General features: G+C 37.6%; 1 protein-coding gene across 2 annotated transcripts in view; it reads left to right on the top strand.

The window, feature by feature from the left end:
* bbs9 (Bardet-Biedl syndrome 9) overlaps window positions 1-18,434 on the top strand; it is a 150,357-nt gene that overhangs the window by 18,316 nt on the left and 113,607 nt on the right. For both annotated transcript variants that reach the window (XM_028013515.1, XM_028013514.1), the window contains exons 10-14: window positions 1,763-1,944; window positions 4,676-4,752; window positions 4,857-4,910; window positions 5,540-5,642; window positions 16,355-16,459. In XM_028013515.1, coding sequence (XP_027869316.1) covers window positions 1,763-1,944; window positions 4,676-4,752; window positions 4,857-4,910; window positions 5,540-5,642; window positions 16,355-16,459 — 521 coding nt within the window. The remainder of the gene's footprint in view (window positions 1-1,762; window positions 1,945-4,675; window positions 4,753-4,856; window positions 4,911-5,539; window positions 5,643-16,354; window positions 16,460-18,434) is intronic.

Below are 18,434 nucleotides of genomic sequence, written 5' to 3'. Positions count from 1 at the left end.
TTCCAAACAACTACAATCAAGCTGCAATTTGATACAATTACAACGTAAAGCACAAACACAGTTGAAAAATGATGAGGTCTCTGATCCAGTGTTTGCGCATGTGTGGTTTAGATGTAGGAGATAGTGTGTGTCTGGGTAGCTGTTTGGTTTAGTTTGAGGCTATGTTGTTTTTAAGCTTTTGATAGTCATCGGGTCGTTCGGTGTGTCTGTGGGACATGGAGGAGTGTGGGAGAGTTACACAAATACACAGCAAATCATGCAAAACAAACACACACCCCAGCAGCTCACCGTAGATTTACTGTAGGGTTCCAAAATTGTTTCTTGCTTTGCTTCAGGGACATATTGGGTCCCTGAAGTGGACCCAGTCCACTTTTTCCATTCTAAACTGTCCACAGACATTTATTTTAACAAATCTAACAACATACCTAACAATTTAGAAAATGTTCCACAGAGAATAACAACTTATCATGATTATTAGTTTCTTTGACCCTATACCTCTAGATTAGGGTTGTTTAACTAGGAAAAGGTGACCAAACACACTACTTGACCGGTGGTCATAATATTGTGCCTGATAGTTCTGCCACTGTCTTATGTCTGATATTTCATTTTCATAAATTCAAATTGCAATAGCATAAAACTTTTACATCTCTGTTCTGCAAAAACCTAAAACAAAAATAAAACGGGGTTCTTTAAAAATGGCAACAAATTTTCTGAAGAAGAAATTTATCAAAGATTTCAGGTTGTCTTCTTTGTTGTATGTGGTTTTATTAAAGGTGATGTAACATTTGCGACTCTTAAAGTTTTATTTAGCTAGACTGAACACAAATATGGCTCTTAGGATTATAAAGGTTTCAGACCCCTGCTAGCTTATGAGAACCAATAAGTATGAAACTCCTGCCAAATATGTAAAATAGGTTCTTCTCATGTTAGCATTTTAATGTTCAGATTCAGGATCAGAGCAGTGAGGGTAACCACAGAGCTGGATCAAGAATATTAGTGAATAGGAATATTGGGTCGTACTAAATGCTGAGGCTGTTTAATTTGCAGATAATAGTGCTGATTCTGCAGGTCTGGCACACAGTGGCTTGGCACCATGCCACCAGTCATCATGAACCATCAACATAATGAGGGCGACTTCTTTATGCCATAATCTGTAAAAATTCACTTAATCTTTTCAGTATGAAAAATGTTCTGTCAACAAATGGCCTGTATTCTGGCAGTTGTCTTGTTTTCTTGTTCATTTGTCCGTTTATGCAGAATCCACAGTTATTTTCATACAAGTAGCCAAAACAATGTTTTAAAAAATTGTCGTGTCTTCTGCATTTTTCTTATTTTAGTAAAAATGACAGCTCGTAGAGATGTGTGTTTTTGCAAATCTTTGTCCTGCCTCTGTAAACATCAATTCCTTCCCGCAACAGTTAAAGTGAAAGCTTAGTGCTCCCTCAGACACTTTCCTGTGCAAGTGTGGAGCAGGCTGTCTCGTGTGTGTGCGGATGAATGTAATACCTCCTCACTGAACTGCAACAGAAATCACACAAACACATCTGCAACAAGTTACTTCACAGTTTAAGCATTATTGGATCACTCAGCATTTCTTCATACTCTCCATCTTATCATGTATTTCCACATTAAAAGCCTGCACTGAGCTTCACCTTCTGTTATCCTTAAGGAATAGAGGTGAACTACAAAGAAAATGTAAAGCACAGGTTCTCAGCAGATGTTACAGAGTTAACCCTGTCCTCTTTTTGTTTTTTTTCCTCAGGGAGCTGAAGGGTGTTGTGGTCAGTCTGAGCTCAGATGGACATTTTTTGTGCTCTTACATGGGTACAGACCCCTCCTTTTTCTCAACTCCAAAAGTAGATGCTAGGGAGGCTGATTATGAGCAGATTGATGCTGAGATGAAGAAACTGCAGAAGTTCATCAGAGAGGCTACCAGGACTCAAGGTGAGAGGATACAAGAGAAAGAGCTCTGAAATGCTCTGAATTTGAAGCAACTTCCTGACGAAACTGGACTCTCAATTTCATTGATTCTACTGTACAATAAATAGGATTAAACCGCTTTAAAGTTTGGCCCACATAGCAGTTTCATTCATTTTCGTCTTTGTTACGACTGGCTCAAGGTCATAAGAATAACGGGAGACCATGCAGGGATTAAAGTGCATAAAAAGGAATGTTTATTAACACAAACAACAATGGATTGAGGATGTCAGTATCAGTGCTGTAATTCAAATGCTTGGATGTGGTGTATGAGTGCATATGGAATTGTTGAAGTGCAAAAACAAAGACAAACTCAAACGTGCAAAAGGAGGGGAGCTGAGGCCTGGCAACAAAACACCACAAGCATCAAGGCAGAGTGGACGCTGAAGGCGACCCAGAAGGTGGAGACAGCCAGGTTTAAATGCTCTGTGCTCCAAATGAATAAAATCAACAGCACCTGTAAAGGGGAGGAGCACAAAGACAGACAACAAGACACCTGCAACCCAGCCCATAAGGCTCAGGGCCGTAACACCCCCACCCTTAAGAAAAGGGCCCCAAAGGGGAACCTTTAAAAACTCAAAACAAATATGAATTTAAAAATGTTTGGGCTGGTAGTACGTTACCAAAATTTAGTGTTCAGGATGACAGCCGTCACATCGTCAGCCTCCATGTCCCACAGCCATAAGTTGCTGTGCCCATCATGTCTGGCCACTGGTTAGGAAGACTGGCAAAGAATGGTACAGCAGCTGAAACAGGACATGTCCTTACTGCTTTAACACCCTCCAGGTACCTTCAGAGGATAAAACCACTTACGAACGCAGACCTGACACACAAGTGACCTACCACAGGTTCACAGCCAAATCAAAATGGATTCACCCAGTTACCATTCCCCAAAGCAATAACCAGCAATCCAACCAGATCTGAACTGGTGTTACCCAACACAAAAGGTCACAGCAACAAGTGGTCCATTACCACAAAACGTTGCTACACAAGTCAGGTAAGCAAACGTGACCGAGAATATGGAGATCGATACCCACAACATGATCACTCTTAGCATGGTCCAGCACCATACTCAAAGTTACTGCTGTCTCACAGCCAGCAACACCAAAAGAGTGTCAAACCAAAAGTGAGCCAATATCTCCACAACACCAAAAGGTCACATTACTGCTTAACCAAGTGTTCAGGATTCTCCTCATCAAATAAACATAACATGGAGTCACACCCACAACAACCCCAGCATGGTCCACTACCACACTCTTAAGGGATTCAATCAAAACGTGGGCCAACTCCTCCACGAGAACGGTCATTTCACAACCAGACTCAAAGCACACTTTTTCCTTCCACTGAACTTGAAACTCGAACAAGTCCGTTTGCTGCTCACCGGACAAACCAGTGATATTCGCCATTAAAAACGGAGACGAGTTTAGACAAGGCTTAAACACACCAACTTCAAACAAATCTAAAATTTCTAAAAGTGCCGATCACATTTCCACGTGACACTCAAGGCAAGATCATAACTGCTCTGCCATCATTATAATTGCTCTTAACACATCTACGAAACATTTAACCATTAAAAGCCTCAATCTGATCCATAGTTTATAACGACGGACAAGTGACAATTTAATGCACAATAAAAACTCAAAATGACCACCCACAGTGTGTCCCCGCTAACTGCCAGCGAAGAAGCTTACAAACTCATCCCTAGTCTTTGGGAGGCGTAGCGATGGGTTTTTATGCATTTAAAAACCAGTGGTACGATAAAGGTGACCAGCAAGCCGTCACCCCCTCGAAACTATGGAATGCTCCCGAGCATATGAAGGGAAAGGGGATAGGGAAGCTCTACCCGCCGTACCTCCACACTAGGAAATAACGCGGTGAAACCCCTGTTGGGAAACGCCGCTAAAACCTGCAAGGGGACACCTGCTCAAAAACGCTTTACTAGTGCACATTAAAAACTTGACACCTGCAACCCAGCCCATAAGGCCCCGGGTCGTAACAGTCTTCCTTCAGCTGTCTTCAAATTCATGTCTTCAGAAGTTTATATTACTATGGCAGTGGTTTTTAAACTTTTTATGCAAAGTACCACTGGAGTAAATATAAAGATTTCCAAGTACTGCCATTCTGAAAGACATTTTTAGATCTCTACTACCACAGGAGTTGGACTTTATACATTTCTTGCGTTATGTCATAAAAACACGCTAGTTGTGCACACAAAGGTGACAATAGAATGGTTATGTTTATGTGTGGAAACAATTAACAGAAAGTGGGATTTTAATGTGGAAACTTAAGGTTTTTCACCAATCGCAAAAGCCAACCTGCACAGTCTTGAGGCTGTCCATAATTTGTGAAACTACTGAATAAGTGTTGCTCAGCATTTCTCTTAAGACTGCAGGTAGTCCTGTTGCTTCTGTACTATTTTTCTTACGCGCATTTTCCTTTCACTCAACATTTCTTTTGTATACTTATGACACTCCGAACAACCAACTTTTACAGTTTGTGTTTATTTTCAAACATTGTATGTAAATATCTAATTTCACCCGAAACTACCAATGTTTTCTCACAAAAGTATTTCTATTTCTTAATTTAATACCTTGCATTTGTGAAAATGCAAAGTATTTAATATTTAAATAAACACTAAAACAAGCATTTATTTATTTAAGACACTTGCAGTGTTTTAAATGCATGCCTTTTTTCATAGATATACTCCCCAAATCTGATGCTGTGGATGACCTGTCTGTCAAGGCGACTGTGTCTTCATGCCTCGACACACCATCGGTAAACACACAAGCTCAGATGTTCTTCATGAACTAATATTTAGATATTTAAAACATAAGGATATACATGCAGAAGCTTAAATATATTAATTGTTTCTTTTACAGCAAGCTCTAATCCAAGATATTGATGGTCTGCCTGTACCCTCAGTTACTGTACAGGTAAATTATTTTATTGTTTCTTTGTCTACATACTGTCATAACGACAAAGTGTCCAATTAGTCTCTGCACATATCTCTTAAGGTCCCATCACAGTGTTTTAAATTGGGCTGAGATCTGGACTTTGACTATGCCATTGCAAAACTTTATGCTTTTCTTTTTCAGATGTCCCATGGTAGATTTGCTGCTGTGGTTTGGAGCATTGTATTGTTGAATATCTGAATTTCAGCCAGGTTTTAGGTGTCCGACTGGTCAGACAAGTATACCTTAAGCAAGGAAGAATTTATGGTTAACTCATCAACTATTTAAGGTGAACAGGCCCTGTTGCTACAGATCAAACCCTAATAATTATCCCCTTATCCCTCTGCCAACAGGTAATCTGAAATATTTGTGTTAATTTGGTTTGTTGCGTCAAATAAAATACAATGAAGGAGTAGCTGCAGAGTTATTTAAGACCAGCCTTTAAAAAATCCAAACACAGATGGAGAAAGAAAAAAGATTTTCATAATTCTTCTTGTTCTTGTTCTTCTTCTTCTTTTCGTCAGGGCTTTAAGACACCGCCAGCCTGCTGGCATCATAAAAAATAAAACATGTCTTTCCAGGTTAACCTTTTGTCATTGTCTTTCCTGCAGGTGAAGGTGAAGACCAACTCTGTCCTACAGTCTGCTAAGCTGTCCATTTGTGTCCAGCCCCCCCTGGCTGTCACTCAAGACCAGTTTGTTTTGGAGCCAATGGGTTAGTAAACTGCTCCTCTTAGTTTTGTTTGTGTGTGTATGCAGGCGTGTGTTTCTGTGTGTGCATGCAGGATTTATGGCTGTCTGCTAGGGTTACTTGCCCACACATATGTGATGAATGGTTGATTTCTGAATTATTTGCATTAATTTCCTGTGTATTTGTTCTGCCTGTTCCTTATTTCCTCAATCTTAGCTGGAGTTTAAGGGTGTGATAAATAATATATGGATATTGTGGAAAAAAAGTAAAAAACTTTTAACAGATGAATAATTTTAAATAAAAGCAACACACATTTCAGCTGTTTGGATGTTTCTTGTTAATGCTGCTTATGGAGTTCTTTGAACTGAAGAAACTTCAAATAATACTCTGTTTGGATTTAAGGACCTATATAATACAGTACTGTGTACTTTTTTTTAAGGGAAATAATCCACAGCTTTGTGCATCTGGTTTTGTGAAAGATCTTTCTTCATCTGTCGTCAATCACTTATGCTCTTCCATGGGTCCTCTCAGGGTCTGCTTCATGTGTTTTATGTATTGAACATCTCATCCGACTTCACATTTTGATCCACACACACACTCCTGTGTGAGTGAGAGGAGTGTGCTAACTTTTACTTGTCTGGCTCTTATCAGTGTTTACACCATGTCTTCTACTGCTGGTCTCTTCCAGGCAGCACTAATGTTGAACTGAATCACCCAGACTATTTATGCACTCAACCTTTTAACCCTAAACACCAGTACTGTCAGCTCATTAAAACAACATTAGGCATGTCCTAACACAGTGATTGGAGTCTGCTTTAACCACGTCTCATTGCCGTTTTTTCATGTGTAATTGCTAAAGCTCTCCTAGCTTTTTGTACTGTAGTCCTTATAAGAAAATCTAATTCTAAATCTTTTTTACCTTAGCAGCTACAAACATGTTCCACGTCATGAAAGTCTACGGGAGCTTTTTCTGCTCCATTGAGATACTTAAATATGGATATTCAGCATACACTGGGAGCAGCTTCAGATGATGCACACATTTTTAAATTGTTGGTTTCTTTGTTGTTGCAGTTGTTTTCACATGATGTATGCTGATATGCAAAATATTCAACACTTTTCAGAGATCTTAATTAGCAAATACAACATGCTCATGCAAACAGTTAATACTTACAGTGTTAACCTTTTTCTGAACCTTTATACTCTGGTCTACCATTTTATTGTAGACCTACATTTCTGGACAAATCATGACTGATAGTAACTCACTTATGTTTTATTGTACCTTGGAGCTGATCAGTTTTCTTGGTTCTCAATGAACCCTATGGATTTAGTATAGGTTTTGGGTCAAAAACGTGTTCTGATTTCTTTTTTTTATCCACTTATTACTTTTGCCTTAAAACACACATATCATCCACACATGCTATGTGGATTGCTGGAAGATGTTGCTCTTGGAGAATGTTTCAATCTTTATTCAGTGCACAGTCCTTGTCAGAATTGGTCGTAAGCCCACTCCCTTGGAAGAGACTCACACCTAACACATGGATTGCATCACAATGTTTCACTGTTTCCACAAACCTCTTTAATGCTCACCTTTTCTTCACCAAGTGATTTTCCAGATCTCCCAAACAAGCAAAAAAAAAAAAAAAAAGATTAATCTTCCGCAGTTAAAACTTGGACTTCCTGCAAAATTTCTGTCTGTTCCTGATATTTTTTTTTATTTTTTGTGGTCAGAAGTGAACATTGTACAAAAGCATATTCGTCAATGTTCATACAAATGCACAGACACCCACCTGCTGCAAACTCTGGGCTAGTCCTGGACTGGTGACTGTACAATCCTGAAAAGTCCTGGTGAATTCTAACCCGTATTTCCATTGATTATATAAAAGCGCAAATTGGAATTACAAAAATTAATTAGCTTATTGAAAACACTGCAACTTTGAAACACTTGTGGTTTTTTGATCATATTGTAATGAGTGAAGTTAGCAAAACTGCAATGGAAATATTTTTATTGCACCACACAAGTCATGTGGTCAACAACCAGATGTTACTGTTGGTGGAAAACACAAAGAAGATGACAGGAAGTGGTAGGATCATTATGGATGTTTTTTAATGACTTATTGCTTGAACAAACGTATTCACCTGCAATTTTAGTTGTGATTCTTATTTAATGGAAACTCTGCAATTGTTGGGTTTTTTGACATTAGCAGAATATTGACAAAGTTTTGCGCACGTTTGTAATGAAAACATAGCTCTAGACACTGTGGGAGATCCTGAACCGTTATTTTCTACAATTAAACCATTCTGTAAAAGTATGTGATTATTTGGAGTACTTGGTGCAAACAATTAACTTTGATGTCTTGCCTTCATTAAAATAAAATTTTACTTTCATTTTAATGTAACAACTAACAAAAGGCCATTTCTTCAACTATTGTTCTAATTTAATTCATAGAGTAATGCAATTTGACTCCTTCTCGGCTCATTTGTGCATTTGACTATTCTGAAATGAACTTTGCACCTGATTTCATGGTTTCACAAAAATGGTGTAGTTTCAGTAATACTTTAAACTTCTGATTGTCTTTGCAATAAATGATTATGAAGCTGGAGCTGATTGCATTTTGATGAGTCACACCCAAGCCTCACTGCTACTAATAAACACCTCTACAAACTATAGAAATACCCTGTAATTTGTCTTCAGTCGTATTTTTAAATCTTGAATTAATTGAGTAGAACATTGTTTTCATGGCAGCACATCACCAAACCTAAACAAGGAGAATCATCTTTCCATGGAGAGAAAGATATGTCATAAGTGATGACATACTGGTTCTCTGTGTGTCATGAGGTTTTGTTGTCTGTTAAAACAAATTTACACCAGTGACTCCTCCTAAGAAATAATAAACCAAATGTAGCAACTCCCTAAAATAGGAAAAAAGCAGCCAAGCATGAATAATCTGCTCCTTGCTTGCTTGGTTTGTACAAACACATCCCAGCCACAGTAGATTTATCTGGACTGAAGCTTTGAATAAAATGGTGTTACCTTATCAATCTTTGCTTGTTCTCTTTTAATCTGCACACTTGTCAAAATGAAAGAGTAAATCTCACTCAAGATTATGAGGTCACATGTCAAGTGAATGTCCACAGGTTATACTAACACAGTGAACCAGCTATTTTCTGAAACCATGTATTCGGGCATAAAAGCTCGATTACTAACAGAAAACTCCCCTTTTATTGTAATTCCGAAACTGCTTCTGACGTGTACTGAAACCCTCATCCATCACAGAAGAGTAGACACCAAGCTCTTTGAGATTGTGAATTTATGATTTCAAGATGTGAGAAGCTTTCGCAGCCGGTTGGAGGACCATCCATTTATCCTAAGTCCTGACTCAAAGTGACCGCTTTCCTATGATTCATGATCCATTTATTCAGAAATGAAAAGCATCTTACCACAGTGGATTCTTACCTGTGCATATGCTGTACATTACCTCTACAGCTGTTAATGCAAGCATGATGCTCTAGCTGCACAGCAGGGTACATTCCCCATGAATTTTAGTTTAGGTTTTTTTTACATTTACATATATTCCCTTAATAGACTTAATTTGTCGTGTATTTTTTTCTTTTTTAGGATTTTATTCCCATATTCTCTTTTTTTACAATAGCCATATGAGAATTTAAGAATTTTAAGAGTTTTGACAATAATATTCCATAGCACAAGGAAACCTACAGCTAAATATAGAAACAGTAACAATGTATAGAGCAAGTGGAAGAGATGTTTGTAATTTATAACATCCAGCTGCCACAAAAATATAATCCGCAACCAAAAGTAAAACTTGGTTTCTTTGTTAGAGTAAACAATTAAAGATCTGCCAGCAAAACTCAGAGTAAGTCAAAAATAAATTGCCCCAAAAAACATTCCATGAAGGGAAAACTGGTGGATGTTTCTCGTGGGTATAGTTGCTCTAAGCTTTTCTGTTTTGGCACCAGCTCTTCAAGTTTCACTGTTTATGTGGAAGATCAGAGGGTACGAGTCATTATCCCGTCACATTTACACCACCAAAGAGATGCTTTGTTTATATGAGTTTAGGTAGCATTCAAGCTGGTCAAACCCAGAAGCCTCTGAAAGGCATACATTCAAGGAAGAACAATTACACACACAAGCACTCACAGGGATATCAAATTTTTTGCACATGCTTATCCATGGCTGCTTAAATGCATTCACATGACACGTGTCATTATAGCAAGCTAAGAAAATGTCAAATATCTACAGTAAAATAATGTTGCCTGTTTTTGTCGTGCTTTTTTATTTCTACTAACAGAAATCAACCATTGAAATGCTTCTGGTCATAGGACATAATACACAAGCACACATTCAGGGATAACATTGCAGAAAGTTTTCCATCGACTTTTATCCACTTTGGAGACTTTGTTCATCCCTAAGCATTAATTCAGAATCAACATTAATACCATCAGACAAATAAAATACGGTCCTGTTTTAATCCAGTGTTAGTCCAAATCTATCAGTGCATTAAGAATTAGTGCACCCATTTATCACATGCCTATTTGCACAGAAGGAAACCACTTTAATTCATTTTCTGGTAGAAGATCAAAGCAGCAGTACTGATGTTAGGACTGAAATGACACGAAATAAAATCCCAATTTCTCTTAAGTATTAACAATGTTTTGGACTATTTGTTCTTTAAAGAAGAACATTGGGATTCATAGATAATCTTTTTAGTTTAGATCTCTGACATAGAAATATTTTTTCCATTTCAGATTATTATTTTTTTGTTCAGAACCAGATAGTTAAGCCCACAATTATTCATACCCCTGACAGATTTACTATTAAAGTAATCTTTCATTTCGATTTCAATTGGTCCAGTCAGAGTCCAGACATAAATCTAATTGAGGCAGGAGCTACAAACTAGGGTGATTGCGAGGAAAAGACATGTTACCTTTGACCTCAGTAAATAAATCTTTAAGACTAGGGCTGCACCCGTGGGCTGTTAAGTGCCCAGGTCTACTATAAAAGAATCAAATTTCTATTTGCTGTTGACTCTAAAACTGCTAGTAAAATATTATACAACAATAACTTACTGTATTTTTCGGACTATAAGGTGCACCGGATTACAAGATTCAGTATCGGTGAACGGATCTATTTTCATATATAAGACGCACCGGATTATAAGGCGCATAAAGCGAAAGAAAATACGGTAGTCAGATAGGTCAGACTTTATTCAAATCATTAACAATAACTGTCAATGTTACACAAAAAAATACACTCACTTTTTCAATCATTCATCTTCTACGAATCCATCAAATTTCTCGTCTTCGGTGTCGGAATTTAACAGTTGGCCAACAGTCCAAGCAAGCCCGGATCCCTCTCGTCATCATCCGATTCAGTCTCATTGCTGTTGCTTGGCTGTTCATTGATGATTCCAGCCTTCATGAAAGCTCATGATTCGTGAAAGCTGTTTTAGGGTGGTGAACCACAAGGCTGTCTAGACAGCATAGAAAGCTGACTCCACGAGGTTTCTGACCAGCAGCGATTATGCTTCGACAATCAAGGGGAGTGGCTTTGTCGCTTACCAAAGTCATAATAAAATATACGGTACACTGTTCATACATAAGGCGCACCGGAATATAAGGGCATTGGCTATTTTTTTTTTTTGCAAATATAGGGATTTTATGTGCGCCTTATAGTCCGGAAAATACGGTACTCAACTCGTAATCCTTTTACTTTTTTAATTCCACCTTGGATACTGTCAAACTGAATCTGTTCCAGGAGGTAAAACTGTTTCTAAGTTTTGATGCGCATTCCTCAGTAGATAGCTTTTGCTGGTCACTAGTTATCGAAGTAGTTGTGACAAAGTAATGGATGTCATGTGAAAATCTGTTGGCAATTTAGAGAAACACCAGCTAGCATCAAGCAATATTTTAACAGTGCTGCTGTGACACCTTCTCAGTCTGGTTTTTATTAGTTTTTTTTTTTTCTTTTACAGTCTCTCTCTCAGTTGACCGTTTTCCTGTTTAAAGGAATGCAGTTTTTTGATAAAGATTTTCTCCAAACATATAAACACACAAGCTACATGAGTAAAATCAAGGGTCAGTGTAACTCTGTTTCTGTTCTTTTTGTAGAGCTGTTGGCTGTGTGAACATACTTTGTTTGATTCCTCTTTTTAGAATGTGTCCACATGTCTGCAAACGTTCATTATAGGTGTGAATTTGAGTTACCAAAATGAATAAAACGTAACAAAAAAAGGTAAAACCTCATTGATACATGTGTGAGCGCAAACCTACATGCGGTGAACGATGTGTGTAAAGAGTAGGGGAAGTAGCGCCCTCTGACTTTTATTGTTATTCCAGTTTTTATTCGTCTCAGATGGCGGCTCAATCCCCTGTCCAACACACTACCTCCTTTGTTCTGCCTCCCGTTCCCACTCGTAAGTCCTGCTCCCTCCTTCTCTTCACTTATTTTCTCGCCATTTCATTTCATTTTTTCCTTTTGCAGATTATTTCTTTCACTCATTCCTTCTAAAATGTCTTTAATATTTTCCTGCTCTAATGACCCTTTTGTTATTTCTCTCATCATCTTCCTGTATTCCAATTTACAACACTGGAATTACTTTAATTGTCTGAAGAAGAAAATGTTAATTGAAACAATGAAGATAGAAGAGCATAATAAAGTTTAATTAAGATATGTCTACAACAGCCACAACAGTTTTCAAATGTCTGAAAAGCCTCAAACAAATAAATGTTTTATCACAGCAATGTTGTTATACAATGATAATTTTAAAAAATCCAATCAGGTTCTTAGTGGCTCAGCTCTTCATTACAAAACATGAAGAACTAAATAAGCTCTTCATGTTTAGCTTAATTTCTTCAGAGATACGTGTTTTCAACAAAATCATACATGCTAAAGGTATTTTCACCATTATATTAGACAAATATATTTTGTGCTTTAGCATTTTTAAGTTGATAGCAATATCTAGGTACTTTTAATTAGTAATACATGACTTGAGTTATACATATGAATTGACAAAAAGCTGTGTTTCTCCTGGCTATGTTTGAAAATGGGAATAACTAAATAACATGCTGAGTTACTTCTTGATCTTTATTAAGTTTCAGGAATATATAGCTACTCTCCTGTGACCAGTAAGGCTTAAATGGGACTTATGTGTATGTTGGTACAACACAAACCAAGGAGGATATGTGGCTCACAACTATTTCTGTAGCAACCTGCTATTTTACAGACTTTGTCCACGTCTTTCCTGAAGATGCCAATAATTTTGAAGGCAATCATATTTCTCCAGTCATCCAGAACATTTTCTTGTTGTTAATTGTCACTACAAATAAAGAAATTCTGCTCTGTTATCCACTTTAGTTTGGTAACTACATGTCAGCATGATAGCATGATAGCAATACTAATGCGTTTATGATTTTGAACAGGCATATTTTATGAGACCTGACCTAATCCACGCCAACAATGACCATGAGGTCATTGTTTAACATCTCACACATACATCATACACACACTGTAATTCCACGAAAGAGCCAAAATATTATCATTAATATTTGTTTTCCCGTTATTTGTTTTGGTTTTGATATTATCTGCATATGGGGAGAACTGGAAAGAGAAGCACACTTATGGCTCTTGCTCCTTGTGTGGTATTGATCCCCATCTTCACCCCTCATTACCTCTAACCTTTTCATCAAAGTCCATCATAAGTTTAACCTGAGCCGTCAAGTACTTTAACCTGAATCCTGACAGAGAGAGTGAGCTGCCCCTGGCATGAACACACAGTATGACTCCCTGAATAGTGTCAAGATCACTCTCAGCAGTGAGGCACTTTCTGTGATTAGATTTTGGCCGGATTACAAACCGAACAGTGAACACAAATTTAGCAGAAACGCCAGCAGGTGAAGTAGACATTCTCCGTTCCTTTATTTACTTTTATTACAGACAAACATGGTTAGAATGAATCATGTAATATTTATTTGATTAGAAAGGTTGTTGAAGGCTCCTTCAGCGTATCTTTAAGTATGACGTTTTGTATAAGATTTTAAAGGGCAATGCACAAACAAAATATAGATAAAAATGATTCGACAATGGAGTTCTATAAAGCTTATTTTTTCTTATCTCAGATAACTTTCTTTTAGTATGTGTATTTATGTTAACTTTTTAAATATATTAGCCTTCATTCGCATAAGGATACATGAAGAGACAAGTATATCATCAAATAAGACAATATAAAGGGATGAGGTGGCATAAAGCTAAGATCCCCAAGCAAACTAGTGGATAAGGAAAACGTTAAAGCGGTAAAGAAATGGAAAAAGCAAATAGTTTATGAAGGTGGAGAAAAGGTGAAAGTTAGGGATTGGAAAAGGAAGAGAAATGTACAGTAGTAAAGCAGGGGATTTCAGTCTCCTTTAAGGAGTTTGTTTTTCTTGGATGGGGTGCTAATAGCTTAATGTGCTTGAGAACACTGGGGCCAGTCTGAACAGTCTCACCGGGTCAGACACAGAGGTCAATCAGACGCATTACCTGGTGCTCACAGATTTGATGCCCACAGCTCTTGTTCTGGCCTGTCTGAATGTGTTTCAATGTATAATGAAGAGCTAAAGAGAAATGAAAGAAAAGAGAGGAAGAGGGATTACTTTGTGTCTCCTTTGGTGGTGTTTGTTGGTTTTAACGGGACTGAAAACACTTAAAGCACTTAAGCCAGTCTGACCAGGGTGACCTTCAGGGCACAGAGGTTAAAAGCCTTCAGTTGACAGACTGACTGACAAGCAGGGAGGGAACTAACCGTATGCTTAAACAAGACATAAAAATAAGCTACTGGAATAAAAAAAGCTGTTTTACTGGTTTATGATACAATATTTTATTTTCCATTTAGGCTTATTTTCTAATTGGTTTTTCAGTTTTAGAAATAGTCTTGCAAAATTATTTAAAAAGTGAAAAATCAGGTCTTTATGTTTAAATTTAGTTCTTTATTATCTATTTTTTTCCATCTGTTTAGCCTCTGGTTGATCTGTCTGTTCTCCCCAGGAGGGCCTTGCATCACTACCAGCTCGGCATGTTTGTGTGCATGCATAATTAAACACATCAAGGTTTTTTACTGTTCCATCTTAAACCTACTAACCTCAGTGATATACAGATTCAGAAACATTCACACACTCTTTACTCTCAACTTTGAGAAATTACGCAGACTTTTATGCTTTTCCATTTGGACACATGCACATACACTCGGGATTCAGTCACCTGTAACAGACTGGGCCCAAAAACATCACGCCCCATTTCACCAACATACCGCCCTGTATGCGTGTGTGTGTGCATGTGTGTGTCTGACTGCATGGAGCCATTAGCTGTAATATATCCTTTCCTCTCCAGCCGTATTTGATCCCTGCTCTTTCTCCCCAGCTCTCTTTCCCCCTCTACTTTCTGTTGGTTTTCAGGCGTTTTAAAGGAAGCTACAAGTCATCACCCATCTCTCATGGTACATATAATTTCAGTCTTGGGTTCACCCCCACATATACTTACACGCACACACAGGGTAGAGTTCTAGTTGAAGCTTTTATTTTATGTCTTCACCTCGCATAGTGATGTTGAATGTAAGCAGTGCTTGAGCAGTACTAGGCGTGTGTGTGTGTGTGTATACACATTAAAGGATCTGGTTAGTACTGAGCACACAGTGTCCAGTTCTGTCACCAACTTCAAAATACTGACTGCGTGTTTGTGTTTGCATGTCTGGTTGACACACCAACTTCTGTTTTTATCATACAGTGTCCTTTTAGTTAAGAAGCTGAACTGATATCAGTTAAGAATATCTATTATAACTTTATTTTCACATCCAAATTAATGTAGCATTGAGTTTTGCAAACTGACACATCGTAGATTTTAAAATAAATCCAACATCAAGGCAATAAGTTACTCTCACTTGATCTGTTTTCTGTAGAAGAGCCCTTACTTTAAGGGGATCATCTATTAAAATGCTTCTACTTACTACAGGCCATTTTGTAAAACTTTCTGCTGCCATTTTCTTTGCATTATGCTAAAGTCCAAGCCTAAACTCAAATCCAGTCCAATGGAACTGGATCTGCCCCTTTACAGATAATGTGTGTTTGTTTTTGTCACATACGAGGGGGGCAAAAATTCATTCACAGCAATGAAAATGACTTTACATATTTTTGATACAGGGCGTTGCTGCCAAGGTTTGTAAAATCAGCTGTTTAGGGGAGATTATTTTCCGCATACAGTGAGGGCAGGTTGATTGGAATAGCATTTTTTTTGCTTATTAAATGAAATCATTTCAAAATGCATTTTATTTTTACTCATGTTATATTTGTCTGAGTCTGTTTTTTACTCTTTATTACTAGCCACCTCATTTCTATTAAATTTAGGTATGAAATTCAAGATAATAGTGTTTGTTGAAAAACCCACTTTTACCCTGTAGTAGCAAAAATGTGCAAGGAGTGATGATATACTGTCATAGTTTGCCTTGTTTAAGTAGCAACTCTAATAAACTTATTTTTTAGGAAATGTAATATTTTATAGTTGTTATTCTTCCCAATAATAATTCTGATGAGCATGTTAAGGTAACTGTTTGCTGAAAACAAATCATTTTGATATTTTTTGTTAACTGGCTTAAATTTTTATATTTTAAAATCCAGAGAAATACACTGGTGGAGCTACTTAAAAATAAAGCTGTTCCTTATCTGGTGGTTAAAAAAAATGTTTTTTTTTCCAGGTGTTGGTTCAACCAAAGAAGTGGCTTTTTCAGCTTTCCTCAATGGCCAATACCTCCCTGCTGATCTGACTGGAGATATTGTCGTGTCCTATAGTTCGCCAACAGGTAAAAGGACCCTTGTGACATGTGTTTGGTTTCTATTATTAGACATTTTGTTGTCATTCTTTGTTTTCAAATGAAGCTTCTTTGGCTAAAGCAAGGAATTTGACTTTGGTTTTACATGCATAAAAATATAATAAAAATAATAGGATGAAATAAACAACAAAAAAAGAAAAGCAGGTTTTACTGCAAATATGATTATTTTATTTCACTGTAGAGTAGCTGAGGCTGTATGATGTTTATTGTTTTCATCGGAGAGACAGCCTGGGGGGAGAAACCGTCTCTGTGGCAGCCGGTTTTTGCACATAGCCTGCTGACCTGAAGGCAAAAGCTTAAACAGTTTGTGTCCAGGATGTGTGAGGTCTGCAGAGATGTTAGTTGCCATTTTCCTGACCCTTGACTTGTACAAGGGGGGAAGACAAGCCCTGATGATCCTCTCTGTGGACCTAATTGTTTCATGTAGTCTAGTCCTGTTTTATGGATGAACCAAACCACACAGACAAGACTGAGTAAAAACAGTGTTGCAGTAGTAGTAATTGTGGAAGATTTTACTTCTTGAGTTGCCGTAGGAATCACAGTTTCTGCTGGGCCTTCATGCAAACAGTGTCTACGTCTGAGGACCATCTTTGATCCCGAGAAAGGGTGGCTCCTAGGAGCCATAAGTGTTGCACAGCAGGCACAATGTTGTTGAGGATGGTTAATGGAGGCATTGAAATTCTTTGTAAGGCACTGACTTTTACATTGCATTAGTTTTTATTGAAGTAAAAACTCATGTGCTGAAGCTCCGTTGTGATGTTTTTATGTAAAGTTGCAGTGGACCATATGTTGTTTGAACCATTAGGCTCATCTCTGTAGCTTTTATAAAATTGTCAGATTAGCTATCAATATGCAGGGAATGGAAGCTCCATTATAAAAATTGTATTTCTACCTGTGCACATATTTATGAAATGTTTAATTTTGTTTATTTGTAAAGTTGTAAGGATCTAATACCAGTTACAATAGTCATTATGGTAAATGCACATTTGATTTTACTGCAGGACAGATTTTATATAGTTTCACTGGGAAAAAAAGTTATATATAAAACTTATCTTTATAGTAGATGTAAAATGTTCTTAAATACCTGGAGCATTAGCAAAAACCTTATGAAGTTAGCAGGTGTCTGGTCTGTAACATCAAAACTATGGTTGTGTGACAGGGCTGAACACCATCCTGCTAACAGAGAACTGGAATGGTGTAATGACATTTGGGCTCTTTCCAGATGAGCCCAGTTCATCCCCTTGCTGCCTCCAGGCATCTGTTTCCAGGTTTTGCAATATATCTGGAAGATATAACTTTCCAAAGCAACAGAACCACTCTTTATTTTTAAATGTCACAGACCTCCTTTAAAAGAAAAAAAGGATCTGCATTTGTTCGGAAATCAGGTCATGAAAAAAGGCTTATGTTTTGTGCTATTGTTTCCCTTGGATTACATTTGCTTTGGCAGACCTCTGTTGGTGGAACAGTTTTTCCTCCCCAGAAGCACACTTAATGTGAAATGTCTGGAAATATTGGGAAGTGTTTCTTTCTTGTTAAGGGTTATTGTGATGCTATAAATAGCTGAAAATAAGAAGTCTGGAGTATTTCAATGGGCCTTAAAAGCAAAGCAGCTTGTCGAGAGCATGTTGGAAAGTGATTTTGAGTTTTGGAAAGCACTTGTTGGGCGTTAGGCATTAGAAAAGTCTGATTTAAGATGGAAAGCAAAGAGACGTAGGTTAGTTTATAGCTATACTCAGGTGAAAAGATGGCTGAATATAGAGAAAAAATAAGGGTAGAATAAGACACCGTAACAGTCAGAAGAAGAGTTGGGGAAAGCAGGATATCAGCCTAACCCTAACCCACAATACTGTGAATGTAAAGAAACAAAACAATGGCAGTATGTTATGAGGGGAGAAAGGAACAATTGACAATGGGTTATAAGAGATTAAAGTTTCTTGCAACTAAT

Source organism: Xiphophorus couchianus, chromosome 3 (genome assembly GCF_001444195.1).
Source record: "Xiphophorus couchianus chromosome 3, X_couchianus-1.0, whole genome shotgun sequence".
Taxonomy (NCBI): Eukaryota; Metazoa; Chordata; class Actinopteri; order Cyprinodontiformes; family Poeciliidae; genus Xiphophorus; species Xiphophorus couchianus.
The sequence above is the reverse complement of the archived record's forward strand: the minus strand, read 5'-3'. Positions and strand labels throughout refer to the sequence as shown.